Genomic DNA, 21,712 nt, shown 5'->3' on the forward strand with positions numbered 1-21,712 from the left:
CCCTTTCTGGACATCAGTTGGATGACTTGGAGGCTAGGGGTTAGATTTATCTTCAGCTGACTCACTCACTCACAACTGGTACTGTTGGCTGAGACTTGAGCTAGGACTGTTCGCTGGAACACCTATACATGGCCTCTGGCCTAGATTCCTTACAATGTGGTGGCAGGTTCCGAGGGTGAATGCTCTCAAAAAGAGGGCCAGGCAGAAGCTGTATGCTTTCTATTATATAAACCAACCTGGGAAGTCACTTAGCATCATTTCTACCATCCTTGATTGGCTGGAAAAGCTACAAGTCTACCAGGTTCAAAGGAAGGAGAAATAGACTGTACCTTTGGATAGGGAGTGATAAGGTTCTGGAAAAAACATGTGAGACTGAAGATATTGCTGTGGCCATTTTTGGAAAATACAGTTTGCCTCAACTGATATCTCTCTGCGTTGTTCTTTCTTTTCTGTAACATGAGGATAATAATATAAAGTCTCAGACCATTGTTGCAAGGATAAATTCAGTAAATACTGCATTCCTAGCACAGCTCCTGGTTATGTAAGCACTCCCTAATATTAGCTTTTATTCTTTTTCTAATTCTCAATTTTGTCATCAAGCTAATGTAACACAGCATAACTAATACTAGAGTGGGAGTGGAATGGTTTTCAGAACTGAAGCGGTTGAGGCTTTGGGTCTGGAGGAAGGTTTTCTGTTGATAGGCACCGGCTATGTTAGTGTCCCTGACTTTATTTCATTTTTGCTTCCATTGCTTATCAACTTCTTTTAAAGTGACATATTCTTTTTAGGGAGAGGAGGGTTGTTAATATCTTACATTCAGTTACAGTAAAGATTTGCTATCCTGGTTAATTTTCTTTCTTCTAAAAGTGACTATGTAAGTCTCAGTTGTTATTCATTATATGTGGAATTTATATCTTAACAGGCAAGTTCAGCCTTATTTCTAATTTCTTTGCTGTATATCACAAAGTGAAACAGAAATATGATACAGGCTTTATATTTTTTCCCAAAAAGAACCAGTTCTCTGATTGGAAGCCCCTAGTCCCCACTTACCCAGTGAGAGATGGGAAGAAGGAAAAATAAACTGAAAGTGGAGAAAATTGAGGAAAAGTCCAAGTGGAATCCATGGCTTAAAGAACAAGAAAAGTCAAGGGGGGGAAAAATGAGTAGAACTACTATTGGTGTATTTTGAATACTCAACCTGTCTCCATTTTTCAGCATTTTTGCTGACAGAGGAGGAAGCCAAGCCTTTCCTTAGCAATGGGTCTTCCACACTTTGGGGATCATGGGCTAATTAAATAACCCAAGAAAAATGCTGTGTATAGTTTCATGAGGGTCACATACCTTCTGAAAGTCAATGATTCACCTAAAATAAAGAATTCTTGTTAAACCTGGACAATATGATTATCTTTAGAATAGTTTTTAATACAAAAACATATTGTATGATTTATCTTTATATACTTAAGATCTTCACCTCTCAAGTAGTACAGTATCAAATAGTACAATGAATGTGCCATATTATAATGGTGGTTATATTGCCAATCAGTTACTTCATAGAAGTTGAAAAACAAAATGTGTGTTTCCAAAGGGCACAATGTATGTATTTGCTAACTAGTATTATGTGTGTACATGCATTCATTCATTTACTAAAAACCTGTGCACTTACTTATGTTAGATCTTCGCAGTGCAACATCTCTTAGGGCAAACAAAATGATGGTCTCATCCCTCATGGAACTTACAATCTAGATTTTGTTCAGTCTTTATAAGCATAATCTTTATTTTCTAATAAAATACTGGGAAAAGAAGCAGTAATATCCCCGAAGTATCAAGGTTTAATGAAAAATTTGTGATAATAAAGAACAAACCATCACCAAGCAAGATATTTTCCTTAATAAATTCTAGACAATGTGGAAACTATTAACAAACATTCATAACGTCTCTTCGGTTCACCAAGCTATCTTCCCAATGTTTTACCATCTTAATAAATATTAATAATTGAAATTGAATAAATAATAATAAATCTATCTTTGAGAAAGTGTTAAATGTATTTAGGCCTTTTGGAATGTAATAATATGGAAAATGAAAGAAGTGAAAAAAATAAGAATTCTGTATTCCAGTTATCCTTTTATGGGCTATTTCCCTTGGACATATTTCCACCAATAATTATCATTCCCCCTTTGTGTCATTTACATTTAACAATATATTGGTTAAAATTAAACAAGTCAAAGTTGTGAGGTGGACTCTCAGTTAAACTTAATAAAACATTTTCAGTGTTGAATGAATACTATTATTTAAAATGAATAAAACTTAAACTTCATTATACATCTGAAGGTCACTGACTTTCAGGAATAAGTAGTGAACTGCTATATCCTTCACATATTCATTACTGGAAAATGATAATGTAAAATATTGTGACTGATGTAACATTTTGAAGATTTATTGGCATAATTACACAATTTGATTTTTTGGCATATATTTTAATTGCGATACATATAGTGGAAGAACTGGTATCATTCAAAAATTGAACACGTATGCATTTAGAAATAAAACTGCATGTTAAACAGTGAGCAAAGTATGTATTATAAAATATTTCCCCAATTAAGTTCCATTAAATAGGTGAAATGCAAATCCCATAACTTTGTATCACTTCTCTCAAATTAAATGTTTATGGTAGCCATCTAGAAATGGAAAGAAAAGCACCTGAGAAGTAGGATGTCCCAGATATCAGAGTTGTGCTTAGATTTAATCAAACAAACAAATGAACAAAATATTCAAAATGATGCCTATTCCTTTCTAAAGTAGAACATTTATCAATGTTACAAGTTAATCGCTTCAGGATTGGATTTTAATATTAATGATGATATCTAAAATTAGTATAGCTATCTTTTGAAAAGAATCTCCACCAAAGGAAAATATTAATAGAACTTTGTCCTCCTAACAAAAGACAACTCAGTGTGATTTTAGGCAAGTTTATAGATAGAAGTTACTGAAGTTTTAAATTATTGTGACAGAATTAAGACAAGGGCATTTAAAATGATTCTCAGTTGGTCATTTTGGCTTTTTGAAGAATAGCTATGACATAATATTTATCATTAGGGATCAATATGGATACCAGGCTTTCATGAGAAATATGTTTGTTGACCTTAATAAATCTTCAAGTGTGTAAATACAGAAATATTTGTACAGGCAATTTTCTGCTGAATTACATTTCCTCTATACACATTATCACATGGCAATATATTTTTTAACAACTTATACTAAAGGTTTGATGTGATGGCAATTTTCACAAAGAAACAATTTTAATTGCTTCAAAATGGTTATTTCTGTATCTAGTTATTTAATCATCATTATCATCATCATGATTAATCTGCATTTATATGTTTTGACAACTTATTTTGCTATTATAAATAACATTGTAATGAATAAAGCATTTTGCTTAGAATAGATTCCCAAAAGAGAAATTACTGGATTAACAGGTTTGAAAATATTTAAAGCTATTGATAAATACCGTATTTTTTAAGCAGTCAGTAAGTTTTCTGTAATGTAAAAAAAAAAAAAAAAACAGGAACTAAACTCAATTCAGGCATTTAATTTAAAATTATAGATATCCCCAAACTTGCCAATGAATAGTGATGCAAAGTTATTTTCTAAAGAGTTTATATTAGATTTGACGTATATTTATTTAGTCATGGAGGAGGACATTATAAAGTTCTCAACTGCTCACAGTAGCAGATTTAACTTTTATTTAAACATAACTAAAATATATTAATTGTAAACAATGACACTGGGTGCCTCTAAATTTTGAGTTCCCTATTCTCTCTTACTCTTTCCTTGTCTATGTTTTTAATGTTTTCTGTGAGTACCAACATTCTGAACTTCATGGAGATGAAATTCTAAGCTAGAAGGTACCATCTACTCATTTAAGCACAAGGGCTAGAGAAAAGGAGAAGAGGACAGGAAACTGTGAAAGTGCTCCTGGGATGCTGATTCAAGGGTCCCAGGATTGGGTACTTTTCAAGGCATGATCGAGGGAAGTTCAGGAAAAAGGCAGTGAAAAGAGGTGAAGTAAAAGTCAGACTAACTCTGATGAATCACACATTAATGTTAAAAAAAAAAGCCTGCATCAAAAAAGAATATTATTAAATCAACAAAGGATATTGGTATCAGGAGAAACATTTTTTGGTTATTTTGTTATTTTTCTACTATACATAATAGAGCATGTTTAGATAATTTAAAAGATGTAAAAATTCAAACAAATCCAAATTATTTTAATTGCATTTGTGTGTGTGTGTATATATATATATGCACAATTAAATTATATTTTTTTTATCTTCTAGAAAATAGTAGCTGATTCACTTGAAGAAAATCTGCATTTAGCTCGAGAGTATCAACAGCTACAGACTACATTCTTAAAGGAAAAGGACAATTATTTCAATATATATGATAAACAGCTATCACTTGATACTTCAATTAGAGACAAGAAACAGGTATTGGTTTTTCTAACTGTTTTAAGATAATGATTTATGTCGTATATGCACTATAAAAGTAAAAAGTAGTCAGTTTGGGTACCTCTGATCTGACGATGATACTCCACAACATGGCCTATTTTCTCTGTGTAGTTTTGTTGTATATTTATATCAACCTTTTAAAATTGAATTTTGAAAGAATATTGGAGAAATGAAAAACTTAGTTTCTAATCTACTATTCTATACTAACTTGCTTTTAATTAATATGACCAGAAAAGCCAATTTTTTATTTGTAGATTTAAATATATTATCATAGTCTTCATATTTGAATTCTAAGAGTGGGTGATTTCCCATGGTAGGCCTCTAAATTGTCTTTTTAGTATACAGGCTCCAAATTCTGGTAACTGTTTTCTTATTAGATATGGAGATTAATTGGAAACTTGGAAAAATAGCTGACTTTCTCTAATTACTGAAAATCATTGAGAATTCTAAATATATTTTGTAAAATCTTATGTAATGGTATGTGGAAAGGTAAAGCACACAATATGCTATGAATCAAAAAGGAAGAAAATGTCCCATTTTCTTATGTTATTTCTTAAGTGTGTTATGATACAGTCACTTCCTCTATGTTCTCCAGATAGTAACAAGAACAAATATTTTCCTTTGAATATTTGTTTTCCTCCAGGATTCAAATTTCAGAAAATATAGTTATTATTTCTTGACAACGTAACCATGAAAACCAAACTGATCCTTTCTCCTATGGGTATCACCCATATTGTTGCATTATAAATCAGTGGTTTAGAATAGTGGTGCTATGCTTATGGCTATAACGGAATGTTGGGAAGGCAAAGGGTGGGATTTGAATGCAAGTTCTACTAGCTCCATGATCTTGGCAAGTTGCTTTTTCCAACCTCAGTTTTCTCATCTATAAAATAAGGTTTACCTCACAAGTTACTTGGTAAATAATAAAAAAGAGCTATTCATAATAAGTTACTTTGAAATTTAAGGGCTGCTATACAACTGTAAGTAATTATTACATTCGTCTGGCATCCTCCCTATCTACTTCCTTATTTCCCATTCATCTACTCTCATGAGAGTAAAAGTTTCTGAATACATTAGGAAAGAGAAGAATGCATTTTTCTCTTAAAATCTTGAAATGATAGCAACATGAAGATACATGGAGGTACAAGTGTTTGGGAGGCTAAGGTGGGAAGATCACCTGAAGTCAGGAGTTTGAGACCAGCCTGGCCAACATGGTGAAACCCTGTCACTACTAAAAATACAAAAACTAGCCAGATGTGGTGGCATGCGCCTGAAGTCCCAGCTACTCAGGAGGCTGAGGCAGGAGAACCACTTGAACCCAGATATGGGCGTGGCAGTGAGCTGAGAATGCACTGCTGCACACCAGCATGGGCAACAGAGTGAGACTCCATCTCAAAAAAAAAAAAAAAAATGAATGAAATAAGTGTGTTTGGGAAAGAATTGATAATACAACTATCTACCAAAATCTTAGTGTCCTCAAACCATTTTGCAGGATTCAAAGAAAGGGCATGTATGTATCTATGAATAATTTGTCCAGTCATTTCATGCATTTGACATTTTTATTTGAGGTTAAATATGTTCTACTTGTTTTTCATAATTGAGAAGGAGAAAATAATCATTGGCTTTACTGTATGTCCTTTTCTAATTGGGGGAAACAAAAATAAATTGTATGTACACTTATCAGTTTATAAAGAATCACTTGGTGGCAAATGACAAATACATTCAATACGTGCATAAATTGTGGAGACCCCATGCTTTTTAAGAAAAAGCTCTAATATCACATTTTCATAGTAAGAGAAAAATTATCTTGATCTCATTTTGGAATTAAAGCAAATCTTGATGCAAGATACAAGGACTGAGACTGTAGTAGGAACAGACAGTGGAGATTGCTAGGAGATTGGGTTTATGTTTGTGATCCCTCAGACGAATCACTTTTAGCACACCTGTTTCAGGGAAACTTCCAAGATTTATTTGTACTTCCAATCATTTTTCATTTCCATCCTTCAGCGATGGAGGTCATTAAGTGCAGGCTGCCCTTGTCAGTGTCATGTAGGATCAATTTGCTGCAATGGACAGAGAGGCCTTATAGATGCTGTTAAATCTGTCAGTGAGAAATCGTATGTCATTAGCGTCTAATGCACTGCTTACAGGATGGAATTTGGCCATCAAAAATGAGAAAACTCTTTAATATTTTAGTCCATTTCCTTGATATTGCAGCATTTCCCATGTATGCAGGTTTTAGTTCTTCGGCCAGTTTCGTTTGGGTACACAAAAGCACTATTCAGTCTCTGATTCCCTTGTTGAATTCCCTTGTCAGATGAAACGGATCTCACTTTTAGGAATTTTGTGCATCTTTTTCCTGTTTTAGACTAATGTCATTGCTTCTGAACATGAATTCCTTTTGCCAGGGTAAATAACTGTATTTTAATTATTGTGTTTCTTAGGGACTATTATTCTCTCTATACAAATTGTACATTTTCATACTTCTTGGTATTTTTATGCCGAGAGTAATAAAGTAAACCTAATGAAAGAGTAAAACAAATTTAAAATAATGTCCCCTTACTTAACACAATCTTACATACACATGTCTCAAATGTTAGAATGCTATAGTATTTCTCTTAGTGTTAATATTATGTCTGCTTTATTTGCTTGTGTTATTTTTGATACTTTCCGGTACTTTTAAAATTTGTAGTGATGGATATTTTTGCCTTTAAAAATCAGAAAGAGGCAAAAGCAAGTGTGCAAAATTCTTATTTGCCCTGTTCATGGGTAACAATAGAAAATAATCCAATCTAAGACTTCTTAGATGTCAAAATTAAAACTAGCACTAGAAATACATGAAGGAAAATCTCTGAAAACCAGATTATACTTCCATGTGAATATAGACATTTTCGTTAGAAGCTTTCAAATACTTTTTATAAAAATACGTCATTTTTAATATTTTATCTTAAAAGTAAAAAATCCACGGGTATTTTGATGAAGTCACCATGTATTTGTTTTAAGTGCCACCTCAGATTCTTTGTGCCTGCACAGAAAGGTAAGTTAAGCAAGCATGCAGATACTGAAGTGATCTGTTGGTTGAAAACAAGATGGCTTCCAAAATGTGTTAAAATACATTTTTAAAATTATATCATTAACCATTTGTAAAGCTTTACACTTCCTTATTACAAATCCCAGTGCTTTCAAACTAAGGTAATGAAAATTATTACAGAATCAGCCAACACGTAGCAAATACTTATGTGGACAAAGTATTTGTGCTATATTGTTTGTAAATATTATCTTTCACTGTCTCTCAATAATCCTGGGGAATTTTCTATTACTATTATCATCTCTCCCAATGTAAGATATAGAACTAAAATTGAGTGTCACACAAGATTGCTCAAGTAGAGGGAGATGCTGGGATGGGAATCAAATTCAGATTTTTCTTATATCTAATCTATTTCAAAATTATAATACTACCTCTTTACTATAACATTAAACAGTCCTATACATGGCTAATCAGGTTATGTAAAGCTTTGAAAAAAACATGTAATTTATATATGGTATCTCTAGTGTTCAACTGAAATAGATTATTTAATTCTCTAGTTGTTTCTGTAATTTTAGTTCATTGGAGCCACTTTTTAGTGATATTCTGGGGAAAGGGCCACCTGTTTACTTGGAGGAGATTTAATTTTTATAGGAATCATAGGTAGGTTTCATAATTCTAAATTGTAAAACTTTTGAACTAGAAATGCCTTTAGAAATATTGCCCTCCTCTTTAAAAAATAATTTTACAGAGGAAGAATCTTGGGGAGGCCAGAGGGGCTTAGTGATTTACCACATACACGATTAGGTAGAAGAAATGTTGTCCTAGAACTTAGTTTTCTTTACTCGCATTCAAATGTTCTTCCCAATAAACTGCAGATGAGCATATGCTATGATTTTTTTTGGAGGTTTGTCTGGACCAATAGCTGAGATGTAAGCGGTTCTTTTAAGTGATTTGGGCCTGTGAAGGAGTCACAGAGACATGAATTAGAGGACTACTCTGCAGCAGTGTGTTGGCCTCTAGGGAATACTTCTGATCCTCATAGAACACTTGTAATCCATTCATTCAATTATTCAAAATATATTAGTAATCACCAATTGTTCTATATACCAGCAACGGACAATTGGAATTTGAAATTTAAAATACCAGCCATGAACAATTGGAATTTGAAATCTAAAACACAATGCCATTTATATTAACACACACGCACACACAAATTAAGTGAATTTAACAAAATATGTATAAGATCTATATGAGGAAGAGCACAAAATGAATGAAAGGAATAAATCAAAGAAGATCTAAATATATGGAGAGATATTCCATATTCATGGCTAGGAAGACTCAATATTGTTAAGATATCCATTGTTTCCAACTTGATATATAGAGTCAATACGTTCCCAATAAAAATCCCAACGTATTTTGTGAATATCAATCAAATGATTCTAAATTTTTTATGAAATATAAAAAGACACTAAATAACCAGCAAAATATTGAAAAATAAAGTTAGAGGATTAACACTATCTGGCTTCAAGATTTACTATGAAGCTGACAAAGATACTATAGAAGATATAGAAACGTGCCACCTTATTTCTGCTTCTGTGCTGAAGGTTGTGCTCTCCAGTCCAGGAGATTCTTTCCTAGACAATAATGTAGAATCAGAGCTCTCCAGCAGCCTTTCTTCACCCCACCAAGAGAAGAATTGTGTATTTTTGCTATTTAATCTACCTTGCCTGGGTCTCATTGGACAACATTTCTATATTAAATTCTCAAAAAATTGTATCATCTATAGATTATATAAATTTTCTCATCAACTTTCCAACACAGTTTTCTTTAATACTCACTTTGTATCGATGTGCTTAGGAGTCAATGTCAATTATAGCAATAAACAAAGTTATTTTCCTAGAGAAATATGAAAGCTGTTTGATTCTCATTTTTATAAGTATTTAGTATTGCTTGTTGTCCTGCACACCATATAACTGTGCTTGGATAGTGATTTCTGTCTGCTTGTTTAATGCAGATAGAAATTCACTTCTTTCGTAGCAAAATCATAAAATAATAGTTTTCCCTATAACAGCTATTTGAAGACCCTATCAGTGTCTCCGCTTCCATTTCTTAGACACAGGCATGTGGACACGCAAACACACACACACACACACACACAAATGGCTTTGGCCCCTGTTTCTTAGAAAATGCACACACAGACACACACACACACTTGTTCTAAGGCATTATCACACTTTAATTTGCATTAAATTTATACTGTCCTGTTTCTCTGAAGAGTTTTCCTCACGAGACCTGTGAAGAGCTTTGGTAATGCCCGAGACAGAAGTAGACAGCTAATAGTCTATTGTTTTATCTCAATGCATCTCACTTTTGTTGTCCAAACTTCATGAGGAAAATACCAATACTGGGAGTTTATTGCTGGCCAAGACGTTAAAGAAGTAAATTTGGCTTAAATCAAACCAATTGTTCGGTCCAATACCAGTTTTGAGAGAATTTTCAATATGTGTATCTTTCATGCAATTTTGAGGTTTTCTTCTGGTAGAGTTGCATAGCAGTGAACAGATTGTTTTTAATATTAGCCACACCTTAAGAGTGATTTATTGAGTGTGGTGATAGACTCTAGTATATAAAAAATATTTAAGATAAAATTTTCGTGTGTGTGTGTGTGTGTGTGTGTGTGTCTCAATCAATGGCTGTTTTGTTCCCCAGGGAATATCTGGATATCTGGCAGTGTCTGGAGACATTTTTGGTTGCCTCTGGCATCTAGAAGGCAGAAGCCAAGAATAAGGATGTTGCTAATCATCCTACAGTGCACAGGACAGTCCCTCTCCCCTTCACACACACCAAAATTCTCCAGCCCAAATGTCAATAGAGCTGAGGTTAATAAACCTTTATATACAGAGAGAGAGAGAATTTACCTGTCATATATATGTAATGTGCATGTGTATATGTATATACATATATATAACATGAAACACTGTTTACTATATCCCCTTCTTAAAGATATAAACTGCATTTGTATATTTAAAATTCTGAGAAATTCAATATTAAGAAATCTGTTAACTCTGTTAACCCTGAATTTTCTATTGTCCCTGGAATTCTTTCTTCTCAGGAAAAGTATTTACTACTGATTGACTTGGTGTTTAGTAGATTAAACCTTGGAAAATGTTATTCTCTTGAAATATATATATTATTTATATATATATATTAAGATATATATAAAGAGATATATATAAAAATATATATATTAAGAGACTAACATAATATAATATAATATATAATATAAAACATCAGAGAATAAGAGGCAACTTTGTCACAAACTGTACTTTCATGATATTCTGCTGATATATAACTTTAATTAAAAAATAAGTATTCTTTATATTACCAATAAAGCCATAGAATAATTTTGAATATTTTCAGATAAATACGTTCTTTGGGAATCCACACATATCCAGAATGCTGACTTTCTTTGATGCTGCAGTAGAGCAATAAAATGAAATAGTGTTGTTTTTATCACTTAAAGCCTATGTTTAAAAAATTACAATAAAACAAGTAAAATATTTTTGTATACAACTTTTATGATAGGTATATTTTCTTTTTTTTTTAAATTTATTTATTATTATTATACTTTAAGTTGTAGGGTACATGTGCATAACGTGCAGGTTTGTTACATATGTATACTTGTGCCATGTTGGTGTGCTGCACCCATCAACTCGTCATTTACATCAGGTATAACTCCCAATGCAATCCCTCCCCCCTCCCCCCTCCCCATGATAGGCCCCAGTGTGTGATGTTCCCCTTCACGAGTCCAAGTGATCTCATTGTTCAGTTCCCACCTATGAGTGAGAACATGCGGTGTTTGGTTTTCTGTTCTTGTGATAGTTTGCTAAGAATGATGGTTTCCAGCTGCATCCATGTCCCTACAAAGGACACAAACTCATCCTTTTTTATGGCTGCATAGTATTCCATGGTGTATATGTGCCACATTTTCTTAATCCAATCTGTCACTGATGGACATTTGGGTTGATTCCAAGTCTTTGCTATTGTGAATAGTGCTGCAATAAACATACGTGTGCATGTGTCCTTATAGCAGCATAATTTATAATCCTTTGAGTATATACCCAGTAATGGGATGGCTGGGTCATATGGTACATCTAGTTCTAGATCCTTAAGGAATCGCCATACTGTTTTCCATAATGGTTGAACTAGTTTACAATCCCACCAACAGTGTAAAAGTGTTCCTATTTCTCCACATCCTCTCCAGCACCTGTTGTTTCCTGACTTTTTAATGATCGCCATTCTGACTGGTGTGAGGTGGTATCTCATTGTGGTTTTGATTTGCATTTCTCTGATGGCCAGTGATGATGAGCATTTTTTCATGTGTCTGTTGGCTGTATGAATGTCTTCTTTTGAGAAGTGTCTGTTCATATCCTTTGCCCACTTTTTGATGGGGTTGTTTGTTTTTTTCTTGTAAATTTGTTTGAGTTCTTTGTAGGTTCTGGATATTAGCCCTTTGTCAGATGAGTAGATTGCAAAAATTTTCTCCCATTCTGTAGGTTGCCTGTTCACTCTGATGGTAGTTTCTTTTGCTGTGCAGAAGCTCTTTAGTTTAATGAGATCCCATTTGTCAATTTTGGCTTTTGCTGCTGTTGCTTTTGGTGTTTTAGACATGAAGTCTTTGCCCATGCCTATGTCATGAATGGTATTACCAAGGTTTTCCTCTAGGACTTTTATGGTATTTGGTCTAACATTTAAGTCTCTAATCCATCTTGAATTAATTTTCGTATATGGAGTAAGGAAAGGATCCAGTTTCAGCTTTCTACTTATGGCTAGCCAATTTTCCCAGCACCATTTATTAAATAGGGAATCCTTTCTCCACTTCTTGTTTCTCTCAGGTTTGTCAAAGATCAGATGGCTGTAGATGTGTGGTATTATTTCTGAGGACTCTGTTCTGTTCCATTGGTCTATATCTCTGTTTTGGTACCAGTACCATGCTGTTTTGGTTACTGTAGCCTTGTAGTATAGTTTGAAGTCAGGTAGCGTGATGCCTCCAGCTTTGTTCTTTTGACTTAGGATTGTCTTGAAGATGCGGGCTCTTTTTTGGTTCCATATGAACTTTAAAGCAGTTTTTTCCAATTCTGTGAAGAAAGTCATTGGTAGCTTGATGGGGATGGCATTGAATCTATAAATTACCTTGGGCAGTATGGCCATTTTCACGATATTGATTCTTCCTATCCATGAGCATGGTATGTTCTTCCATTTGTTTGTGTCCTCTTTTATTTCACTGAGCAGTGGTTTCTGGTTCTCCTTGAAGAGGTCCTTTACATCCCTTGTAAGTTGGATTCCTAGGTATTTTATTCTCTTTGAAGCAATTGTGAATGGAAGTTCATTCCTGATTTGGCTCTCTGTTTGTCTGTTACTGGTGTATAAGAATGCTTGTGATTTTTGCACATTAATTTTGTATCCTGAGACTTTGCTGAAGTTGCTTATCAGCTTAAGGAGATTTTGGGCTGAGACAATGGGGTTTTCTAAATATACAATCATATCGTCTGCAAACAGGGACAATTTGACTTCTTCTTTTCCTAACTGAATACCCTTGATTTCTTTCTCTTGCCTAATTGCCCTAGCCAGAACTTCCAACACTATGTTGAATAGGAGTGGTGAGAGAGGGCATCCCTGTCTTGTGCCAGTTTTCAAAGGGAATTTTTCCAGTTTTTGCCCATTCAGTATGATATTGGCTGTGGGTTTGTCATAAATAGCTCTTATTATTTTGAGGTACATTCCATCAATACCGAATTTATTGAGCGTTTTTAGCATGAAGGGCTGTTGAATTTTGTCAAAAGCCTTTTCTGCATCTATTGAGATAATCATGTGGTTCTTGTTTTTGGTTCTGTTTATATGCTGGATTATGTTTATTGATTTGCGAATGTTGAACCAGCCTTGCATCCCAGGGATGAAGCCCACTTGATCATGGTGGATAAGCTTTTTGATGTGTTGCTGAATCCGGTTTGCCAGTATTTTATTGAGGATTTTTGCATCAATGTTCATCAGGGATATTGGTCTAAAATTCTCTTTTTTTGTTGTGTCTCTGCCAGGCTTTGGTATCAGGATGATGTTGGCCTCATAAAATGAGTTAGGGAGGATTCCCTCTTTTTCTATTGATTGGAATAGTTTCAGAAGGAATGGTACCAACTCCTCCTTGTACCTCTGGTAGAATTCAGCTGTGAATCCATCTGGTCCTGGACTTTTTTTGGTTGGGAGGCTATTAATTATTGCCTCAATTTCAGAGCCTGCTATTGGTCTATTCAGGGATTCAACTTCTTCCTGGTTTAGTCTTGGAAGAGTGTAAGTGTCCAGGAAATTACCCATTTCTTCTAGATTTTCCAGTTTATTTGCGTAGAGGTGTTTATAGTATTCTCTGATGGTAGTTTGTATTTCTGTGGGGTCGGTGGTGATATCCCCTTTATCATTTTTAATTGCGTCGATTTGATTCTTCTCTCTTTTCTTCTTTATTAGTCTTGCTAGCGGTCTGTCAATTTTGTTGATCTTTTCAAAAAACCAACTCCTGGATTCATTGATTTTTTGGAGGGTTTTTTGTGTCTCTATCTCCTTCAGTTCTGCTCTGATCTTAGTTATTTCTTGCCTTCTGCTAGCTTTCGAATGTATTTGCTCTTGCTTCTCTAATTCTTTTAATTGCGACGTTAGAGTGTCAATTTTAGATCTTTCCTGCTTTCTCTTGTGGGCATTTAGTGCTATAAATTTCCCTCTACACACTGCTTTAAATGTGTCCCAGAGATTCTGGTATGTTGTATCTTTGTTCTCATTGGTTTCAAAGAACATCTTTATTTCTGCCTTCATTTCGTTATGTACCCAGTAGTCATTCAGGAGCAGGTTGTTCAGTTTCCATGTAGTTGAGCGGTTTTGATTGAGTTTCTTAGTCCTGAGTTCTAGTTTGATTGCACTGTGGTCTGAGAGACAGTTTGTTATAATTTCTGTTCTTGTACATTTGCTGAGGAGTGCTTTACTTCCAATTATGTGGTCAATTTTGGAGTAACTATGATGTGGTGCTGAGAAGAATGTATATTCTGTTGATTTGGGGTGGAGAGTTCTATAGATGTCTATTAGGTCTGCTTGCTGCAGAGATGAGTTCAATTCCTGGATATCCTTGTTAACTTTCTGTCTCGTTGATCTGTCTAATGTTGACAGTGGAGTGTTGAAGTCTCCCATTATTATTGTATGGGAGTCTAAGTCTCTTTGTAAGTCTCTAAGGACTTGCTTTATGAATCTGGGTGCTCCTGTATTGGGTGCATATATATTTAGGATAGTTAGCTCTTCCTGTTGAATTGATCCCTTTACCATTATGTAGTGGCCTTCTTTGTCTCTTTTGATCTTTGATGGTTTAAAGTCTGTTTTATCAGAGACTAGTGTTGCAACCCCTGCTTTTTTTTGTTCTCCATTTGCTTGGTAAATCTTCCTCCATCCCTTTATTTTGAGCCTATGTATGTCTCTGCGTGTGAGATGGGTCTCCTGAATACAGCAGACTGATGGGTCTTGACTCTTTATCCAGTTTGCCAGTCTGTGTCTTTTAATTGGAGCATTTAGTCCATTTACATTTAAGGTTAAGATTGTTATGTGTGAACTTGATCCTGCCATTATGATATTAACTGGTTATTTTGCTCGTTAGTTGATGCAGTTTCTTCCTAGCCTCGATGGTCTTTACATTTTGGCATGTTTTTGCAATGGCTGGTACTGGTTGTTCCTTTCCATGGCTAGTGCTTCCTTCAGGGTCTCTTGTAAGGCAGGCCTGGTGGTGACAAAATCTCTAAGCATTTGCTTATCTGTAAAGGATTTTATTTCTCCTTCACTTATGAAACTTAGTTTGGCTGGATATGAAATTCTGGGTTTAAAATTCTTTTCTTTAAGAATGTTGAATATTGGCCCCCACTCTCTTCTGGCTTGGAGAGTTTCTGCGGAGAGATCTGCTGTTAGTCTGATGGGCTTCCCTTTGTGGGTAACCCGACCTTTCTCTCTGGCTGCCCTTAAGATTTTTTCCTTCATTTCAACTTTGGTGAATCTGGCAATTATGTGTCTTGGAGTTGCTCTTCTCGAGGAGTATCTTTGTGGTGTTCTCTGTATTTCCTGGATTTGAATGTTGGCCTGCCCTACTAGTTGGGGATGTTCTCCTGGATGATATCCTGAAGACTGTTTTCCAACTTGGTTCCATTTTCCCCCTCACTTTCAGGCACCCCAATCAGACGTAGATTTGATCTTTTTACATAATCCTATACTTCTTGCAGGCTTTGTTCATTTCTTTTTCTTCTTTTTTCTTTTGGTTTCTCTTCTCGCTTCATTTCATTCATTTGATCCTCAATTGCTGATACTCTTTCTTCCAGTTGATCGAGTCGGTTACTGAAGCTTGTGCATTTGTCACGTATTTCTCGTGTCATGGTTTTCATCTCTTTCATTTCGTTTATGACCTTCTCTGCATTAATTACTCTAGCCATCAATTCTTCCACTTTTTTTTCAAGATTTTTAGTTTCTTTGCGCTGGGTACGTAATTCCTCCTTCAGCTCTGAGAAATTTGATGGACTGAAGCCTTCTTCTCTCATCTTGTCAAAGTCATTCTCCGTCCAGCTTTGATCCGTTGCTGGCGATGAGCTGCACTCCTTTGCCGGGGGAGATGCGCTCTTATTTTTTGAATTTCCAGCTTTTCTGCCCTGCTTTTTCCCCATCTTTGTGGTTTTATCTGCCTCTGGTCTTTGAAAATGGTGATGTACTGATGGGGTTTTGGTGTAGGTGTCCTTCCTGTTTGATAGTTTTCCTTCTAACAGTCAGGACCCTCAGCTGTAGGTCTGTTGGAGATTGCTTGAGGTCCACTCCAGACCCTGTTTGCCTGGGTATCAGCAGCAGAGGCTGCAGAAGATAGAATATTGCTGAACAGTGAGTGTACCTGTCTGATTCTTGCTTTGGAAGCTTCCTCTCAGGGGAGTACTCCACCCTGTGAGGTGTGGGGTGTCAGACTGCCCCTAGTGGGGGATGTCTCCCTGTTAGGCTACTCAGGGGTCAGGGACCCACTTGAGCAGGGAGTCTGTCCCTTCTCAGATCTCAACCTCCATGTTGGGAGATCCACTGCTCTCTTCAAAGCTGTCAGAGTCGCTTGCGTCTGCAGAGGTTTCTGCTTCGTTTGTTATTGTTTACTGTGCCCTCTCCCCGGAGGTGGAGTCTACAGAGACAGGCAGGTTTCCTTGAGCTGCTGTGAGCTCCACCCAGTTCGAGCTTCCCAGCAGCTTTGTTTACCTACTTAAGCCTCAGCAATGGTGGGTGCCCCTCCCCCAGCCTCGCTGCTGCCTTGCTGGTAGATCACAGACTGCTGTGCTAGTAATGAGGGAGGCTCCGTGGGTGTGGGACCCTCCCGGCCAGGTGTGGGATATGATCTCCTGGTGTGCCTGTTTGCTTAAAGCGCAGTATTGGGGTGGGAGTTACCCGATTTTCCAGGTGTTGTGTGTCTCAGTTCCCCTGGCTAGGAAAAGGGATTCCCTTCCCCCTTGCGCTTCCCAGGTGAGGCAATGCCTCGCCCTGCTTCACCTCTCCCAGCACCGATCGTCCGGCACTCCCCAGTGAGATGAACCCAGTACCTCAGTTGAAAATGCAGAAATCACCGGTCTTCTGTGTCACTTGCACTGGGAGTTGGAGACTGGAGCTGTTCCTATTCGGCCATCTTGCTCTGCCCCCTCCAGGTATATTTTCTGATTAGCTACTACATGACTTATAACTGCAATTGATTTTCAATTCTGTGGGATTATCTGTTAATGATTTTTTTCATTTTGAGCTGTGCATAAGCTTCTCAGTGACATAAACATTTGGAAAAAGTCATTCCATAATAATCTTTTCACACATCTATGAGTTATATCTTATAATCATTTATTAAAATAAGTATTATTATAGAAAATGTGTATTTATATGCTAAATATTTTCTTTAGTCATTTCTTTTTTTTTTGGAATTTAACCATCATTAAGGTGAGATGGAAAACCTATAGACAGCTTATTTAATCCCATGAGCCTCTGAAAATAAGGAATATTAATATCTCCCTAGCAGGATGGTTGTATAAAACAATATACTAATAATTACTATTTATGAAGCACTACTATGTGCTAGGCACTTTGTTAGCTTTTATATGTAATCTTATTTAATTCTCTGAACAACTCTCTGAAGCATAAAAATATGTTTTAAATATAAAGCACCTAGAACACTTTTCTACAAACTATATTTTGCATATAGAAGTTATGGCCACTAATATGTCTATATATGTGTCTCTCATTTCTTGTATCAAATTGAAGTGTGATTATATGATTATAACATGATCTTCTAGTCTATACTAGGTATTAAACAGTGTATGCAACCTGAGAATATGGGATGGATTATGGGTAGAGAGGACAGAAGTGGAAGTAGTAGAGACATTATGATAATCCGTTAGAAAAACATGCAGAGGCCCTAAGGAATGAAGGAATAGCACCATAGCAAGAAATCTAATGCCCAGGTAAAACTGACAGAGGATGACACAGTAGAAAATCATGTATATATACATGTATAAGACCAGGCATGAGGGATAGACTCAGCAATGACACATGGGTTAGAGAAATTAATCCAAATCTTTCTTTTCTTTTTCTTTCTTTTATTTATTTATTTATTTATTTTGAGATGGGGCCTTGCACTATTGCCCAGGCTGGAGTGCAGTGGCGTGATGTCAACTCACTGCGACCTCCACCTCCAGGTTCAAGAAATTCTCCTGCCTCAGCCTCCTGAGTAGTTGGGATTACAGGTGCCCACCACCATGCCCAGCTAATTTTTTGCATTTTTAATAGAGATGGGGTTTCAGTATGTTGGCCAGGCTGGTCTTCAACTCCTGACCTTGTGATCTGCCCGCCTCAGCCTCTCAAAGTGCTAAGATTATAGTGAACTGCTGTGATCAGTCGTTAATCCGAATCTTATACCACCAAACACCAATTAGAACACATATATAAATGAAAAGATCTCATTTGCAATAGCTACAACAGCCAAAATTTTCCCAGAAATACCTAATATGAAATATGTCATTTGTAATCTTTGTGAAGGAACCTGTAAAATTTTACAGATGGAAAAGATAATAAAACAACACATGACATAACAATACCCAACATTTTAATTTGGTTAATCTGGAATCTTCATGTTATAAGTTTAAAGCAATTCCAAACAAATTAAAAGAATATTTTTTGGATGCTGATAAAACTATTCTGTATTGGAACATGAAAACAGATTAAAGGATTATGGAGAAAATGAGGGAATATTTGTTCTAGCTTATTCTTAAATAATAAAGCTACAAGAAGTGTAACATGTTATAACAATGACAAAAAGTTCAGTGCATCACAAGGACAGGCTACAAAAAAGAGTCCTAATATGCCTATATTTATTGTATAAAAATGTGAAAAATGCGAAGAAATGCAGCATAGTCTTTTCAACAAAATGGTGCAAGTCTTACTGTATGTTTTCGGGAAACTGCAAATAAATCCTACCTTGAACCACGCCAAAAACCACAAATGCACTCAAGTGTTAAATATAAACACAAAGTGTAGGTGAATAGGCATCTGATCTTGAAATGAGAAGAGTTTTTATCAACATCATGAAAAAGAAGAAATCTTTTAAAATGAATATTTATAAATTTGCTGACATGAAAATTAAATGTCTGTGAGTTTAAAACTATGGGAAAATATTTCAACACCTGTGTCAGACATGGACTTAATATTTTTACCACATGGAGTGCTACTCTCTGTCACTTCAAAGATAACTTCTCTAGTAGAATCATGAAAAAACTATTTAAATAAGTACTGCCTTGGTATGCCTTGTCTTTGTTGAATATTTTAAAAAATACAGAGCAAGTTGATAAATAAAAGGGAGAAAAGTATCCTTAATAGTAAAAAAAACAAAAAAAGGAAAACAACAGGATAGCATTTGCACCCACCAGATTAGCATAATATTTTACAGTGATAATATCTAGTTTTTGGAGGAAGCACTGAAATTGACACTTTCACCAATGGTGATATTGTACTTTGAAATGCTCCCTATGAAGAACAAATTGACAATATATAGCAAGAGCTTTAATATATTCATACCCTTTTTCTCTAAGGAACATTACCAAAATATGCACAAATGGTGTTTTCAACAAGAATTTGGTTATAAAATGGGCAGAACAGTGTAGCATGGAGCCAGACTGCCTGGGTTTGAATCCTGCCCGGGTTTGAATCCTGCCCTTTTGCTTCCTAGCTATGATTTTGAACAAGTCATTTACCTCTTGGAGCCTGTGGTTCCTGATCTGTAAAATGAGAATAACAGCAGAATCTACTTGATACAGTTTTTCTGACAACTAATTTAATACATGTAAAGATTTCTAACAGCCTTTGATACATAGTAAGTTCTACATGTATTTCAGTTATATTTGTTGCTGTTATTAAATGAGATTATGTAGCATACTTCACAGATTGTTTAGTATGTATGAAGAGAGAATAAGAATAAAAACAGGTATTATTATCATTATTTTTATACTATTATGAAATAACCTGAACTGTGGTAATGGAATCCTTATAGGAATGACTTTTATTACCTTGTATTAAGAAAGATTATATGAAATCAAAACACATTGTAAAGTTATCACTTTCTGTTAACCAAGAGTGAATTAGAACAATAGATATCAAGTAACTTAGATGTGATTATTTTTATTTTCAAAGGATTCTTACATCATGAGAGGCTCTAGTAACATAGTGAGTCACACAGTCATTTCAATTATACTAAACTAACTGGGATTTTGTCTGTACCCAGATTTCCAGAGAATATATTTTGCATGCTGTGCTCTAATTATTCGTATTCTTTTTTTTGTTATGGGGGTCTCACTCTGTCACCCAGGTTGGAGTACAGTGATGTGATCTCAGCTCACTGAAACCTGTGCCTCCTGGGCCCAGGTGATCCTCCCATCTTAGCCCCCTGAGTAGCTGGGACCACAGGTGCGTGCCACCATGTCTGGCTAGTTTTTTGTACTTTGGGTAGAGATGAAGTTTCACTATGTGTTGCCCAGGCTAGTCTCAAACTCCTGCACTCAAGCGATCTGCCTGCCTTGGCCTCCCAAAGTGCTGGGATTACAGAAGTGAGCCACCATCCCAGACCTAATTATTCATATTCTGTGAATACCTGTGTACACCTGATTCTACTAAAAGAAATTAATTGATTTTGGGAGGTTCCTCAACTAATTCACTAGACACTAATTCACAAGTTAAATTTTTTCCTGCTTTCTTGAAGTGAACCTTGAGTAAAGCAATTTACTGGTACAGTGTGACCCATTAAGAGTTTGTTAATAAGTGACTATGAGAAAATATTGTGGACAGATAGACATTAAAAACACTTTCCTTTTGTCAGTTGAAGAGTAATTCTCACTGACTTCCTATCAAAATAATCCTGAAAATGACAAATGTTCTTTTTTACAACCTTGTACTTTTCCATCATAGTAAATCACTGATTAACAAATAAAACAACACATACACACAGGCAACACCTTATCTGAGAAAAAGAAAAGTAACAATGCAGTGACTATAGCGTTTAGAGTTTTGTGAGACTGTGTCAGCTATAAAATCCTTGTCTAGTTATTTCCCTTGGTATGGGATATCAGAATTGTGCGGTCTTTCAAGAAAAAAAAATATTTTAAAGAAAGATATATGCACTGTACTCATAGGTTATTGAGAAAAGTATATAAAACAAAGCTACTGTCTGAATGATGTACATTGAAAAAGAGCAAAATGTTATCTGTAAAAGCAGAAAAGAATATGGCTTGCTTGACTTTTTGTATCAAGCAAGCTACAGCAATCTTTTGATTCTAATATGAAACTATAGTAAGGATCATTGCACTAATGCATGAGGATTTGTGATAATGTTGCAGAAATTTTACTGTCAAAACTGAACTGCAGTGTAATGACTTTTGTTATCATGGTTTCTAATAACTATTCAGCATGAATTGACCCTACATATGTTTTGCTGCAATAATGTGTCACTAACTCAGAAAGCTAAAAAGAAAATAAAAAACAGTCAACATAATGCTGTGTATGACTTCATGATAACCTTTAATATTAATATTGTTAAAACAATTATATTAATAATAG

At 35.3% G+C, this 21,712-nt stretch overlaps 1 protein-coding gene across 1 annotated transcript in view; it reads left to right on the plus strand.

The window, feature by feature from the left end:
* The window catches only part of CCDC178 (coiled-coil domain containing 178), a 483,946-nt gene that overhangs the window by 305,941 nt on the left and 156,293 nt on the right, over window positions 1–21,712 (plus strand). The window contains exon 20 of the mRNA XM_073006503.1: window positions 4,336–4,485. Within this exon, the coding sequence (XP_072862604.1) occupies window positions 4,336–4,485 (150 nt within the window). The remainder of the gene's footprint in view (window positions 1–4,335; window positions 4,486–21,712) is intronic.

Source organism: Chlorocebus sabaeus, chromosome 18, assembly GCF_047675955.1.
Source record: "Chlorocebus sabaeus isolate Y175 chromosome 18, mChlSab1.0.hap1, whole genome shotgun sequence".
Taxonomy (NCBI): domain Eukaryota; kingdom Metazoa; phylum Chordata; class Mammalia; order Primates; family Cercopithecidae; genus Chlorocebus; species Chlorocebus sabaeus.